Source organism: Larimichthys crocea, chromosome X (genome assembly GCF_000972845.2).
Source record: "Larimichthys crocea isolate SSNF chromosome X, L_crocea_2.0, whole genome shotgun sequence".
Lineage (NCBI taxonomy): Eukaryota > Metazoa > Chordata > Actinopteri > Sciaenidae > Larimichthys > Larimichthys crocea.
Window position 1 is genome coordinate 1,110,781 of NC_040020.1, and position 15,532 is coordinate 1,126,312.

The 15,532-nt window shown below is 42.7% G+C and overlaps 1 protein-coding gene across 14 annotated transcripts in view; it reads left to right on the forward strand.

The window, feature by feature from the left end:
• Positions 1-15,532, forward strand: part of rbm47 (RNA binding motif protein 47) — a 32,623-nt gene that overhangs the window by 12,263 nt on the left and 4,828 nt on the right. For 6 of the 14 annotated variants that reach the window (XM_019261731.2, XM_019261724.2, XM_019261727.2 and 3 more), the window contains 4 exons: positions 12,277-13,135; positions 13,261-13,588; positions 14,056-14,079; positions 14,571-14,780. In XM_019261731.2, the coding sequence (XP_019117276.1) occupies positions 12,308-13,135; positions 13,261-13,588; positions 14,056-14,079; positions 14,571-14,780 (1,390 nt within the window). In that variant the 5' untranslated portion in view covers positions 12,277-12,307. Of the gene's footprint in view, positions 1-2,649; positions 2,829-8,679; positions 8,762-8,827; positions 8,945-12,276; positions 13,136-13,260; positions 13,589-14,055; positions 14,080-14,570; positions 14,781-15,532 lie in introns of those variants that run through there. The other 8 variants (XM_010736163.3, XM_019261728.2, XM_019261730.2 and 5 more) reach the window with 8 other exon arrangements.

A 15,532-nucleotide genomic window follows, 5' to 3' on the forward strand; every position in this document is an offset into this window, starting at 1 on the left:
GTGTGTGTGTGTGTGTGTGCTGCCAAAAAGGCAAGAATCAGTGATTGCACGTCCTTCATTAACAGAGTCATTGGTTAATGTGTCACTTGTACAATGGCAGTGGCACACACAAACACACACAGACACACACTTAAGTATAACGGCACCCCGTCTGATAAGAGTATACTGTAGGTCCCCGTTCTCTTTAGGGGTTATTAAAGGTTATGTACACTTCCACACATTGTCAACGTGGTCTCCTTCCTATTCTCTTTGACCCTCTCTGTGTTTCTGGCAAATATGGCTGGAATGTGACAGCAAGCCCGTCTAGTTTGCATTCTCTTTTATCTCCATTGTGTTTATCAGTGTGACGCCAGCAAAGTGACTTTCAATTCATACTTAATGCAACCTGAAAAACTAAAACCTGTCGGCACTTTGTGAGCTGAGACGACAGTGTAATTAGTTTTTTTTGCAAAAACATTTCACGGTTCAAGCTTTGCAAATGTGATTTGAAGAGAATTTTTATTTTTTTTTTTGCAATTTAGCGCCCCCCAGTCTCGGAGTGTAAGACTAAAAGTCAGTCACTCTAATTTTTTCTTCTTAGCTTCCTCCGTCAACTTCGACAACCTTTTCAGTCTCTTCGCCTCTGTCATTATGTCCATAGAGGCTGCTGAGCCTGGTTGCATTGCCCAGCTCCGGTTCATGCACGACACTCACATTCACCCACGTCCAGGCCTAAAGCCTTGTCTTCAGTGTAGCATCAAAATAATCAGCGTAATAGTGTAACTGTCCCTTACATTTTCCTGATTATACTTATATACTTCACTGCATCTCAATTCACGCAGGACTGTTACTTGTTCCGGTCTGTCATATGTAAGGAAAGAATCTGAATACTTCCTCCAGCAGTGCATTTTACAGTCTTTTAGATAAATCAGCATGTGGAGGCAAACTTCTTTCAACTTAAAGATTCAAATTAAAGTAACTTTTGGCTGTTGCGTTGTTAAAATTTACTTAAAGTAATTTGTCATCTGTCATCTGGCAATCATGTCATTGAAAGTCTTTGTTGAAGTTCTTTTTTTTCCTAAAACGCCTCAAGATATACAAAACTATTTGATTTGAGGAGTCATCATATTAAAAAGTGGTTGGCAAACACTGACAGACAGATCACGTAACTCTTTTCTGAGTTTTTAAAAAAATGTGATTTCATCAAATGTTGCCACTTGTGGTTCGACCAATGTCGGCTGGCACACCACTCTGTTCCAGACTCAAAACCTACTGAGGCCAGAAAACATAGAAATATTTGTGTTTCCCAGAGGATGAATCCTGATGACTTTGGTGATACTCTGACTTTTCTTCTGGCATCAAATCCAGGTCAAAAATCTGACTTCATCCAAATACCTCCAAAGTAATCAGCTGTTAGTGTTTAGCTCAAAGTATTCTTATTTTTATGCTTTTACTGGAGAGATTACAAAAGAGAGAGACGACAGATGCTTCAATGAAAACAGGTAACGTGTGTAAAGACGCGGATCGTGGGTGCCGCTGAGGCTGAATCAGGCCTGATTGGTCAAACAAGCCACCTGTAACGGCGCCAACATGTCAATCAAACAGACATGCTCCTAATCCTGCATAACTTTAAGCCTTAATATAATGTGAACAGGTGAGTTGTATATAAATTCACCCTCAGTACAGTTGTCATGAACGGGGAAATTAGCTACAGAGACCAAAACGTTTTTTGTACCAGGCTGTAAACATGTTTATTTCTGCTGTGAAGTTGGACATTTGAACATGGGGACTTATGGAGACTGACTCTTTCTGTAACCAGCCTCAAGTGTCCGTTTGAGGAACTGCAGTTTTTGGCACTTCAACATGGAGGTTGCGCACTCACTCGATGCCACAGAAATATAACAATGACAAAGTTTAAATCTACAAAAGCAGCACAAAAAATGTGAATAATTATAAATACAGATGTCTCTTTCTGTCTTTAACGGATTTGATCTGTCCTCAGCTATCCCTTTGCTTGATTTTATGATTTTTCTACAATGTATTTTCATCATAGATGATGCAGATTTTGACATATAAATGTAGTAATGTGTACACATTTGATATAATGTGTATATTGACATTTTGAAGTACATGTTTTGGATGATTTATCTCTGTACTCTTTATTCTTTTGTTCATTGTTTCTGGATGGTGGTTGGGATGATTAACCACACCTGTCACTATGGAGCTTATCAGCCTAACGATGTGCATAATATATAAATATTGGTGTGGTTCCCAGTCTGTCAAACACTGTGATCCAAGTGGGATTGAGACGATTGAGTGCGTGTGCAGGCGTAACCGTCTCTCACTGATGCAGCTCACTGATTACTGTCCAAATACTGCTAACATGGACGCCGTCTCAAAGTTACAGAAATGCGTGTGTTGAAAATGAACCATGGCGTGTTGGATTTCATCTGTAAAAACATTTTCGCAAACACAAGCTCATGACTTGGCCCTGATTGTTGTCAATCATCGCCTTTGGTCACACCCTCTGCCCTTTCATCCCTTATCAGCTGAGAGAGATTGAAGGAGGAAGGGAATAGAAAAAAAGAAATGTGGGGGGTTACCTGCACTAAGTGGCCCCACCTCTCTTTTCTGGCCAGTGAGAATGAGTAAACACTAAACCACCTTTGCTCACCTCCACACTCAAACACTCAGGCAGGCAAGAAGACCGTCTTACTGTCACGGCCTGTCACCATCAAGAAAAAGAGAGTGAGTTTGAGACAGCTGTGAATGTGCAAAGGCAGAAATCACACCGGCTGCATCTTCTTGGCCTGCTCGTCGTCATCCGCGCTCCTCTGTTTGGGACACAGGTACAGTGTTAATGTCCACTCTCAAGTGTGTTTCTGCCTTTTTTTTTGAAGGTCTCTGTGACTTGTTCAAGTTTCTGTAAAAACTTGTCACCGTGTGATTTATTTAATTACTTTTGACCTCTAAAAATCTTGAAAAATCTCCGGCTTGAGAGGAAAATCTTTTAATTCCTGCAACTGTTGAGTATCTTTGATGACCTTAATACTTCTTTCGGTGCCTCTGCCCTTTAAAAAACTCTTCAGACTGAGATATTCTTGAGTTTTTTTTTGCACCGTCAGAGTTTATCCTATCGCCTGTTTCCTCTCCTCTCACTGAGTAAATCTGGAATTTTGATTCATCAGATACTAGATTTCCCTGTTTCACCGCTTCATCACAGCTAGAATGACCGAAACAAAGGGCGCTTAATCCAATCAATGATTGGAATGGAAATCGAGATGTCCTTACAATGAAACCAGTGGAACCAGTGGAGTGACACTGTATGTGTGTGTGCATGTGTGTGTGTGTGTGTGTTTAAGGTGGGGGATAAAAATGCTTCAGTGACTACAAGTACATAGAGAGGCTGGTATTATTACCCACAGACTTCCGGGTACTCTGTCATATAATATGTGGACTTTTACCCCGATTAGTCGAGCTGTTTGTTGCGTGTGTGTGTGTGTGGGTGTGTGTCTGACAGCGAATCCGGTGATCTGGTGTTAAATTTAATTCCTTCAAGTTGCATTTAAAGCTCTGATTAGCAGTAATAAAACCAGATGTTGTGAGTTACAGTTAAAACAAACTCTGACGTAATTCCAGTTTCTGCAATTGTGCCGCCGAGTCTGAGACACTGTTCTCTTAAGTGTGTGTGTGTGTGTGTTTGGCGACAGGGAGGGCCGTTGTTTGATTATAAAAGTGTGTATGAAGGTTAGCTCTATTGTAAGCCTGTGAGTGTGTGTGAGGGTGTGAGTGTGTGGGATGCTGGAAAAAAACAAAACAAATGAGGGTTTTATGCAAATATTTGTGTGCCAAATATTACTAACTCTCCAGCTTTAAATCTTACTGGTTTGCCCTTATACACACACACACACACACACACACACACACACATACACACAAGGGGCCACTAAAGCCTTTATCACGAGTGTGTGACACTGTCAACGTCAGTAGTAATTGTCTGAAACAATGTCTGCTATGGCCTTGAACAGGCTAGCTGATTAGCCCGAGGAATGTGTTTGCCTAAGGAAGCAAAGCCCCTTTCAGTTAGCTCTAAAGCTAAAGCAGATGATTAGTAATGAGGGGACGTATACGCGGCAACATTCAGGCTGCGGTTGACCTTTCTATCCGTGTCGTGCTTCATATTCAGACTGACCTCAAAGCCTGTTCTGTTTATAATGAGTGTATTCAGATTGTGTGATTGCGTTTTTGTAAAAGATCGTGGTGCAATGAGTGGACGAATGTGGGGGGCTCTCTGAGTAAATGAACTGGAATCATCCCTCCTCCGTGGTGAAGTTGGGGTGGGCCGCTGAAGCCGGTCACTTGCGCACTCCATCTGACCTGAAATTCTTCGAGCCAGTTTCACTTTAAAGGGCTTTCCAGCGCTGAGGGAGGCCTGAACATTTGGTCCCCCTCCTCCTCCTCCTCCTCCTCCGTGTTCGTTAGCCTCCCTCGCTCCTCTCCATCTGCTTCACCTCCCTCTCTCCTCCACACACACACACACTCCTTTACTTTTTTCTACATTTCTCCCCTCTCTTCACCCTTCTCCTTCTCAGCTTGCCCTCCTCTCCACACCTTCCTCATTTTTTTTTTGCCTCCTCCCTCCACCCCTTCCCGCTGCTCCTCTTTGAGCTTGAGTGAACCGGAGGAATGAGGGTGACAGGTACATGGATGGGAGGAGAGGAAAGAAAGGGAAGAAAAGTAAAGAGAAGGAGGCAGAAGACAGGACTTTGGAAAATGTGGTGGAGATTAGATTGTAGAGTGACATAGATATTTTTATTAGAGCTACAGAAAACCTACTAATCACTTAGAAAAGTTGCAGCAGAAATGTTTGAAATGCTGAAAACTGAAGAGGTTTAAATCGGGTGTAAAGTTAGAGTCACCTGTGTGCATCAGAAACAAGATTTAAACACACGTTTTATGTTGAAAAAAAACACAAATCAACGTTATCATAGCTCAGAAACATCGGATTTGGCGCTGATGCAGGTCATGCACATTAAAAAGCTGTGAGAGTGACAGCTGGCAACGCCGAGAGAAGCTGCAGATTCAGGTGTTAAGTCTTTAAAAGGTTCATCAAAATAAACGACCCCCCTTCCCCCTTATTGTGTCATTAAAGACACTTTAAGTGTTGAGTGAAGTTGAAGTATCAGTTGAAGTCAAAGTGTGAACGTGTGATAAACTGAGCTGTGAGCGCTGAAAGCAAGTGAAGAGATTAAGACGTCGCTTTGAGGTGTGACGGACATTTTACAGATCAAGAAGTTAACGGCACACATTCATCAATAATTAAAATAGCTGCAGCTTGTTATACGTGTCATCTTATTTACTCAGAAAAATGTGAAACTCTGTGCAGCAATGTGACCAAGCGCTTCATCCTGTTTTAGTCAGCATGCTGACAGTTGAGCTGCTTGAACCGCGGCGTGAGGACATCATGTGTCCTGAAGGGTCAGCCACAGTTCTCACTTCTCTTCTTCTGTCAAGTTCATTGTTTCGCTCCGGGCGTGAGCGTTTATACTGCAGCCGACGACGTCAGCGCGTAACTTTCCCTTTGAGTTGCTTTACATTAGGTTGACATGAGGTTACAGTCAACAAAACATCATCCTCTTTTTCGAATTATTCCTGCTTGAACATTTCCAAAAATATGAATCATGTACGAGGTGATACACTTATCATGTGAATGTTTTTTTGACATTCCTAAAACAGTTTGTCAGTTTCTTTTGCTTGTCTGAGAGGAACCGCTTCCAGGAACACACAGTGTGAGACTAAACACTGTGGTGTACTCCTACAGGTCGTATCACTCCACAGAAATAAACAGCAGGACTCTGGTCTTGTGACACGCTACTCATTTACTTATATGGATGACTTGTAATAATAGATGGCAGTCGTACAAGCTCTGCCTGGGCCGAGATACTGATTACCAGCGCTGCTTTATTGCTGACTTTATTCCTGCTTATTCGCAGTATTTGCCTGTGTGGCAGATTCCTGTGTACTATATGTATGAGTGCATGTGTGTGTGTGTGTGTGTGAGTGTGTGTGTGTGTGTGTGTGTGTGTGTGTGTTTGACCCTGGCCTTAATAGAGAACCAGCTTATCAGAGATAACCAACAAAGTCTAATAGGCACTCTCTAATGTGATTACTTATGATTTAGAGTGTTTCAGCTTAAACCCAATGTCAGCGGCAGGGTTAAAGTGTTAAATATAGTGTTGTAGTGTGCCATCATGAACAAAAGACTTTATCCTTGTATACTTTGCATCAATTAAATGGACAAAGTTGGTAACTTAAAACTAAACTAAAGATGAATGTGCAGAGCTTATAATATCTGTTCGACATGCCGCTTTGTTAACATGAGTGCTGTTTATTTTGAGGCGACCGCACAAACATCGTTTGGTTGCCAAAAAAGACTCAAAAGTAAATGAAATGTGTATTCACCTGTAACAAAAGTGCAATTTGCACCTGTCTCAGTGACATTTGCTACAAACTACAGTGCCAAACTGCTTTAGGCTCTTATGTCGCTTTGTAGAAAAAAAATTATTATACCTTTGTGACCTTGTTTTTAAAGATTTATACGACTCCAAAGAATGTGCTTCGAACTGGCAGTCTAGGGTTTATTAGTTGTTCATCCTTGTCCTCCAATACTAGTTAATCCAACTTATTCCTTTAAATTTCAACTTAAATTTACAAGTAAACCATAATCCACAAATCAAGTTACGTTGTGTTTGTGTTCCCAACAAATGATTTAGCGAACACGTACAATGATTAAGGCGGCCGAGACGCGGTAAATGTTTTTCCTTTCCATCTCGCGAGTCTTCCTGTGGGGTTCAACGGTTAAACCGATAACCTGCCGGTCCCCGCTGTGCGGTCACCAGAACACCTGACCCCGCCGAGGCGTGTCTGAGCTCTGATTGGCCCCCTCAGCTAATGACTGACAGTTAATCTTTGATTTAGATTGACCTCATTGGTTCAGAGAAACCCTGATGTTACTGATCTGTGATCCTGCTGCACACATGTCACATGATTAAAAAGCCTGTAAAAACACACACACACACCTTCAACAACATATTTTTACACACACACCTTCGCTGACACACCTTTTTACTATAATTTGTGTTCAGTTCGTGTCGTCCTAGTAACTGATTTGACAGTTTTATAATTAGTATTTGGTGCTACAGTCCATTTATAGCTCTCTATCTCTCTCTATATATATATGTACTTTAATCCTCTGTTGTCTATCCATCATTCTCTAGTCTTTATGCTAAGCAGACTTTTCTTCTCGCCTGTTTACTCAGTCGTTAAGGAGTAGGGCTGGTTTCAATAGCAGCTGAAACTCCAGCGCACTGTTGACCACACACTGCGACTTTCATCTCTCTCTCTCTCCCTTTCACCCAATCTGCTCTCTCTATCCCTCACTCCCTCTTTTCTTTGCTCTTTTCCGAACACTGACACTGAGTTTTTTCTTTCTTTTTTTGCAAAGAGAAACTTTGTAAGTTGTTGAGCGTGTGACGTTGTCTCATCTGTCTGTTTTTCCTCTCAGCCGTCTCTCTATCTGCTCTCTTGACTGCCCAGGAAGGTGTGTGTTGTTTGCTTAAGTTAAGCTGTGCTAGGAACATGTTCACCGTTGTTATGTACAAAAAAACACATGCGTATACCCACACACACACACACACTCACACACAGTTGTAGTCTTGTGCTGACATGACATAAATTAGTTGAGTGGTAACTCCTGGCCAGAATTTCCAAATGTCAGAGTGAGACAACAACATGAGGAAGTATTCAACCCCCCCCAGTTTGTACATTTCCTGCAATTTTTTCTGCAACTCTAAGCAGAAATCCTGTAAAACTCATAAAAACTATGTTTCCCAGCAGCCCTATCTCCTCTTGCTAACATCAGCCACTGTGTCCTCGTCAGTTACAGACAAAAAAAGCACTCATAACGCATAATTATTATATGTTACTTAATTAGATTGTTAGCACTGACCCATAAACGTGTACAGTATGTACTGTTATATACTGTATGCTATTTTAGTCCAGTGGTTTCCAGTGTAGGCGTCGACGCCGTCCAAAGGGACACGCAATAAATCCGAGTGGTTTTTGAGATGATTAAACAGAAGAAAAGGTTAAATTTAACCCAAAAAATCTGTTTTTTCTCTCAAATTTTTGCTTTTCTTGCCAAATATTGCACCGTTTTACCTTTTTGCACCGAAAAGAATGATTGAAATGAGAAGTTTAGAGAGGGAAGTTTCACCTTGCCACCGTCACCGAGTGCTCGTTCATTTCATGGTGGGAATTGTTAAAGAAGTACGCTTTAGACCTGCTCTGTATGTAAAGTGACATGAGATAACTCCTGATATGATTTGGCTACATAAATTAAACTGAAAACTGAACTGAACTGAAGGGTAACAGCGTCATTACATGGAAATACTCGTGCAGATGTATGTTTGTATTTGTTTCACGCATTAAAAAAAAAACTTCCTACTAAAATTCCTCCCATGAACACACACTAACACACACACACTCACACAAAGTACCTGTTTTAGCTCCACCCTCATCAGCCCTCATGCTTGCTTGCAGCTTTGGCTCAGTGTGTGTGTGTGTGTGTGTGTGTGTGTGTGTGTGTGTGTGTGTGTGTGTGTGTGTGTGTAGAGGAGGCTGGCCTCTGCGCTCAGTGCCCTGCTGTACCTGTCTCTCATGGAGGTGGACTAACACTCCCAGAGCAGGCAGCCAAGCAGTGGAGCGCTGTGAAGCAACAGGGGTAGCTATCCTCCCATCTGACCACTCTGTGCTTCTCCTTCCTCTTCACTTTTCCACCAACATCCCATCTGCTGCCGTTGATATCCTTTCTCAAGATTTCTGCTTTGTTTCAGTCTCACTTCCTCCCTCCTTCTCCTCTCTCTGGCTGTCTTTGGTTTGGATTCTTCAACCCCTTGAATGACAGGTTTTTCGTTTTTTTTTAAAATTATTATTATTATTTAGCTTTAGTGAATATGTAGGGAGGCTCAAATAGTATTTGCATGACTCAGCTGCTGTAATGTTATCTGTTGGCTGTGTGCTATGTGTTAGAAGCAGCATTGGAGGGGTTGTAAGTGTTTCATTGATCCTCTTCTGCTGCCTTGTGACCCTGTTGTTAAGGGACCGCTGGGTAAACGCTGTGAGTCGATCGCCTCCACGTGTCCACGTGTGTGCATACAGCTAAGATGGCGGCATCCTTTGGCCTGTTTCCTTCAGTACACTTCAGGATCAGTGTCACTGAGGATAGAACAGAAAACTAAGAGGCGCATTGTTCTTTACTGTTGAGCACACGCTTTTTTTTTTCTTCTGCTCCGTAATCTGCAACAAACCGGGGAGCCAGAGAGGCGTTTGTTAGCTTTCAAACCTCTGATCTGCAAATGCTCATGAGAAAAACACATGATAGCCTGTTGATGAAACGCCGGGTCACTGACACAAAGAATAAAATGTTCTTCCTCTTTCTTACTGTGAGGAACTACGCTTTAATAACGCCATGCCTCATTTGTTTTTTTGAGGAAAAAGATGGAATCGGTGCGCAGTCGTCGATCTGTGTTTATGATATAAAAGCCTTTTTGCCTGCTCATAAAACAATTCAGTCCTCCAATAACATGCAGTTAATACGTAGAGAATCAGGCGCTTCTATCAATCATAAACACAGTGTAATGGGTAATCTCCAAAGCTATAACCGGGACACTTTAACCCAGCATGTTGGCACTGTCCACCAATAAAAATCCGTGCTCTTTAACTTCCTTTGCAGCACGCAGACTCGGCCAGCTCTTCCCTCATGTGCTAACTCTGAGTTCACAACCTTTGAACCAGGCGAACTCTGTCTCCAAGTCTTAACGTGTACGATTACACTTTACACACTGTTATGCTACAAAAAAAGGAGGAGAAATGACACATAATTTTGCTGCGGTTTCTCTCAGAAATTCTAGTTTCTCAGTAACTGAGATGTCATCTGTAAATCTTTACACCCTCAGTGAGTAAAGCCTGTGATTTGTGTTCATCGGGTTAATCATCTACCTGTTGCCGCCTCACTATTCTCGCTCTCTCTCACTCGCACGCACCTGATCGGTGAATGCAACGTGTAATTTTTCAAGCAAATCGTTGCTTTTGTCTCTTTGTATTTGCTGCAAAATGTCCCCCACATCTTTTGTTACCTCTTGACTGTTTTCCAGATACGCTGAGATGCCAAAAGATACAAGTTCACTTGTCTTATTTTCGTTAATATCGCAAAGGAAGGGAGATTATAACGTCTCGATTTCACATCACTTCTGACACACCGAGTATCCCTTAAGAAAGGAAAGCCTCAGCACAACCGTGGTCAGCACTGAGGAAGTTCTCCAAGTGGTCGAAAGCAGGAAGTAGGTCACCCCTCGCTGAGTGAACACTGAATATATCACATTTTAGATACACGCAAAACATCTTTTTTTTTTTCTGACTTCAGCACGTAACGCAGAGTGCCGACCTCACAGTTTCACATAGCTTCTTTTTTTATCACCGAGCAGAACTCCCAAAGTGAATATTGTCCTCCCTTTGTCATCAGTCTGGCAAGATAAGGCTGATAAGAGATGGAGTCATGTTAGCACTTCACACAATGGAAGGAACAGAGGGAGGGCATGTCAAGCTGTGTGGAAGCAGAGGGGGGAAAGCAATGCAGAAATAAGCAACAAAAAAGCTGTTTTAATGTCAGAGGCTGCCGGGAAAAACCTTGAGTGATATATTTTTTTATTTTCTGCGCGATAAAGGGAACTACATCCTCTCTGAGCAGAGGCAGAATGAGTCTCTGCTTAATGGATGTCCCCATAACTCTGTCAAAATGGATGTTTTTATATAATCTAATGTCATCTTGACCTATGTCAGCATGGAGCAACCAACTACTGGCTAAAGATAGAAGCAGGAAACATCATCCTGTCTTTCCCCGCTCTTGTTTTCCCTCTTTGCCCTTGTTTTTGACCTTATTGTCTTGTGCACACATAAATTAATGTATGCATGAATTTGCACGGTATGCCCGCTATTTATTTTGGCATGATATTCAAAGCATCCTTCTTCTTATTCCATTAAGCTGACATTTGCATCTTTTTCATTCCTCTGTGGGCGAGGTGTGAGCTAGTTTTCAGGTAATTCAAAGCCCTCCAGCCTTGGGCGAACCAACAAGTGAACAGGTGTGTGTGTGTGTGTGTGTGTGAAGGGGGGGTATTGGGTCAAGTCAAATGAGTGTGTGCGTTACCATGGTTGCTTGGCTTAGTAGTGTTTTACCTTTGTTGACTGCCTCAGCTATCTCCATCAAAGTCCAGGCAATATCTTGTGACGCACAAAAAACGCACACAAACACACGGTGCCTTGCCTAAATAGCACAAGTTTGTTTTTTTGCGTGGCCTATTTGCTTACATGACATTTAGCCCCGACAAAATGTAGTTTGTTTTGTAGTCTGCCGTGATTGGTTGCCTCAGTGTTGTGCACAGCGTGGAGATTTGGGGATTTAAAATGCTGTGGATTTTTCCGTTCTGAATGCTGGCAGTGTTGGAAAAAAACAGAGTAAGAGGTTTACGCTCGGGAAGCCGATTTCTGATTGTTCTCTGTTCCTTTTATAGGGCTGCAGCCACTAATGAAGTGGCACACACAGACACACACACACTCACATACAGAAACACATACACACTACACACATGATAAAGAGGTTGAAAGTCCAACACCCTCTTGTGGTGAGTGTGTGTGTGCAACAGGTTCATATGTAAGATTAATGTGCACAGCTTTTTGTCACAGTATGGATTCAGCGGGGTCATATTTTACACAAAATTCCTCATGTAGCTTAACTCCAACTTGTCTAACTTCTGAAGCACACACACACACACGCACACACATATAAAAAGCATGTGACCGAGTTGTACTCTGTGAACCTTGAGCTGGAGGTTTCAGGGTTTACAGCCCTTCATTCCCTCTGATAGGGGTCAGAGGTCAGCAAGGGATCTGACAAACTCAACATAACAAGGTTGTAAAACCACTGATATTGGAAGGTGCCCTGTGGGATTTATAGATGCTATATTTTCACAGTCCAGGTCACATAATTTGCCCTGGTTAGTTTGTTAGGTAGGTAATCTTGCCTTTATGCCTGCGCCTGTCTGGTGCAGACACATTTTTAATGGTGGTTTCTGCCCTGGAGTTCCTATTTTCTTTTCCTTCTTTTGTTTCCTCTTATCTTTTAGACTCATACAATGTAATGTCATTTGATTAACCTAAGTCTTTCTTTGCCCTCCTCAGGCCCCAGATCTGATTGGATGGTTTTGTCAGAATGACAGCTGAAGATCCTGCTTCCTCCTCGACCATGAGCAATAACACAGCCCCCTCCAAACCGTCTGGTGCCTCCCACCACTCTCTTCATGGACAAATCAGCATCCCCGAGGGAGTTGCAGGTGCTCCCAATGAGGCTGCACTGGTGGCCCTGATGGAGCGCACTGGCTACGGTATGGTGCAAGAAAACGGTCAGCGTAAATATGGCCCTCCTCCTGGTTGGAATGGTGCATCTCCGCCACGGGGATGCGAAATCTTTGTGGGCAAGATCCCACGAGACGTTTATGAGGATGAGCTGGTCCCAGTGTTTGAGTCCGTAGGACGCATCTATGAGATGCGACTGATGATGGACTTTGACGGGAAGAACCGAGGGTATGCATTTGTGATGTATACAGAGAAACACGAGGCCAAGAGGGCTGTACGCGAGCTCAACAACTATGAGGTGCGACCCGGGCGGCTGCTGGGCGTCTGCTCCTCTGTGGACAACTGCCGTCTTTTCATTGGTGGCATCCCCAAGACCAAAAAGCGTGAGGAGATCCTGGAGGAGGTCTCCAAGGTGACAGAAGGGGTGCTAGACGTGATAGTTTATGCCAGTGCCGCAGACAAGATGAAGAACCGAGGCTTTGCCTTTGTAGAGTATGAGTCACACCGCGCAGCTGCCATGGCTCGCAGGAAGTTGATGCCTGGACGCATTCAGCTTTGGGGCCACCAGATCGCAGTGGACTGGGCTGAGCCAGAGATTGATGTGGACGAAGACGTTATGGAGACAGTGAAGATCCTCTACGTCAGGAATCTTATGATGGAGACCAGTGAGGAGACAATCAGACAGGTGGGACTGGCTGACTTTTCTGTTTAAAGGTTTTATTGGTTTTATTGGGTAACAAACGTACTTGGCAGGAAAATGTACTAAAGCCTACCATACTTAACCAACCACCCATTGTTTCTGTCAAGCAGGTGTTCAGCCAGTGGAATCCTGGATGTGTTGAGCGTGTGAAGAAAATCCGCGATTACGCCTTCGTCCACTTTAATTCCCGGGATGATGCCGTCCTGGCCATGGACCATCTCAATGGCACAGAAGTGGAAGGTTCATGCATCGAGGTCACACTTGCCAAGCCAGTTGACAAAGAGCAGTACTCACGCCAGAAGGCCTCCAAGGGGGCTTCTGCCACTCCAGAGGCTACTCAGCAGAACTACGTTTACCAATGTGATCCCTACACATTGGCCTACTACGGTTATCCCTACAGCACCCTCATTGGACCCAACAGGGAATACTTCGTCAAAGGTTAGAATGAATTCTTTTTGCTCTTTTAGTAGTAATGATCGGTTGCAAAAGCCACAGTGTTTCTCTGAAAGCCATCTGTTTTTGTAAATGTTGGTGGCAGCAGAAACTCTTTGGGCCAATGCATTGCTAAAGATCTCATGACATCCAAAAGATTGTAGGAACAATACCCCATCAGTAGGGGGCTTACAGTTTTTAAATACATAGGTTATAATGACTAAGATAATAATGATTAAATCTTTGATGACAATGCTATTCATTTGATAAAACGTTTTAAAATCCTTAACTTGATGAGGGTTTTGTGGCTTAAAATCAGAATTGTTGTTAAAAGGCAAAGACAAAACAAGGTGATGGACCAATGAATGCTAATCCCATTACCTTTGATGACTGATTATTTATGGTCTTTGGGTGGTAGCAGGAAAATCTATTTGACTTTCAACAATCATTGTGTTTTGGTTTTTTCTCCAAAGGATCCCCAATGATACAGAACAATGGTAATCTCTCACATCCTTATTCCTACTTATTCCTTTAATGAAAAATTACTTTTCTTGCCATGTGACAAACTATACATTTTCTAACACCATCCTTTTCTTGCTGTGCTGTCACCTCCCATTTCATGCTGGGTTATTACAGAGATCACAACTAAACTGAGAACGTCTCGTAATACCATTTCACAGCGCCGTGAACTTGCATAGCTGGATCTAATTTAAGAGTCGGAACAGTGCTCAGGAAAAAAGGCCAAACTGGACCCAAAGAATTCCAAAAAAGTAGTTCCAGTAGCAACTTCATGGGCAGATTGTCTTAAATTAGAGCCAAATAATCTGTTCTTGCTATGTCAGCCCTGAAATCTTGAAAAGACCTTTTTAAAGAAGTTCTAAACCCATTATAAAATCTTGCCTCACATGTTGCCCAACACAACCTTCAGTACAAATTGCCCATAAAACCCACAACCCCTGTCATCATATCACTTTAATTGTATTTTAAGCAGGTACTGCGCGAGGTCGTGGTCGTGCTGCTACAGGTAACCGTACCCCTGGACCACGGGGGTCATACCTGGGGGGTTACTCTGCCGGTCGTGGCATCTACAGCCGCTACCACGAGGGCAAGACCAAGCAGTCCGAAAAGTCCTATGAACTGATGCCCAGTCTGGAGCTCGCAGCCTCTGTCAACCCCGTTGGCATCAAACCTGGCACAAGTCAGTGAGATAGCTATATCCATCCATATCCTTGCCCATCTCCAAAAACCTTCCAGCTCGTAATTTTCTGTCTCTCTCTCCTGTGTGGTTTGAGGAACGTTTTCATAAATCAACATATTGGTTGTTGCTGGATGGTCAGGTGCGAAAGGACTTCCTTACTCTTCACAGTAAAAATAATTCCACAAAATATCCGTCCTTTCTAGCATGACCAGAAAGTAACTGATATGTTTCGTTCCTCATTCTGTCCTTCTTCCTCCAGAAATTTGTCTTACCGGGTGTTCAGACCAAAAACAGCACTGTGTTAAAAGAATACAAGGGTTTAATCCTTAAACATAACTGATTGACCAATGCAGCTCTTTGCCAGAAAATGTTGCATTGTGTTGGGGCAAAAGTTAACCCCTCTTCACCAGACGAGACATTGTTTTGGGGGCTTTTTTTTTTGCTAAGTTTTGAAGTTTTTTCACCCCCAATGCAGTGGTTTCATTAAACTAACTAACCTCACTAACTAAGTGAGGAGACCATGTATTTTCACACCGTGCTGTTGTCTCTCTGAACATGGCTACAGTTAAGTGGGGATCAGGGTTTCCACACACTGATTTTACCCATGCATTCAACTCCAGATTTTTACTGAAAGTTGTTAGACAGAATCTTGTTTTTTCTTTTAGTTAGGGCTGAAACAGTATGATTGAAAAACCAACAAAAGAAAATTTTGTTTTCTGTTCACAATCCGAAGTTATTGGGTGTTAACTCAA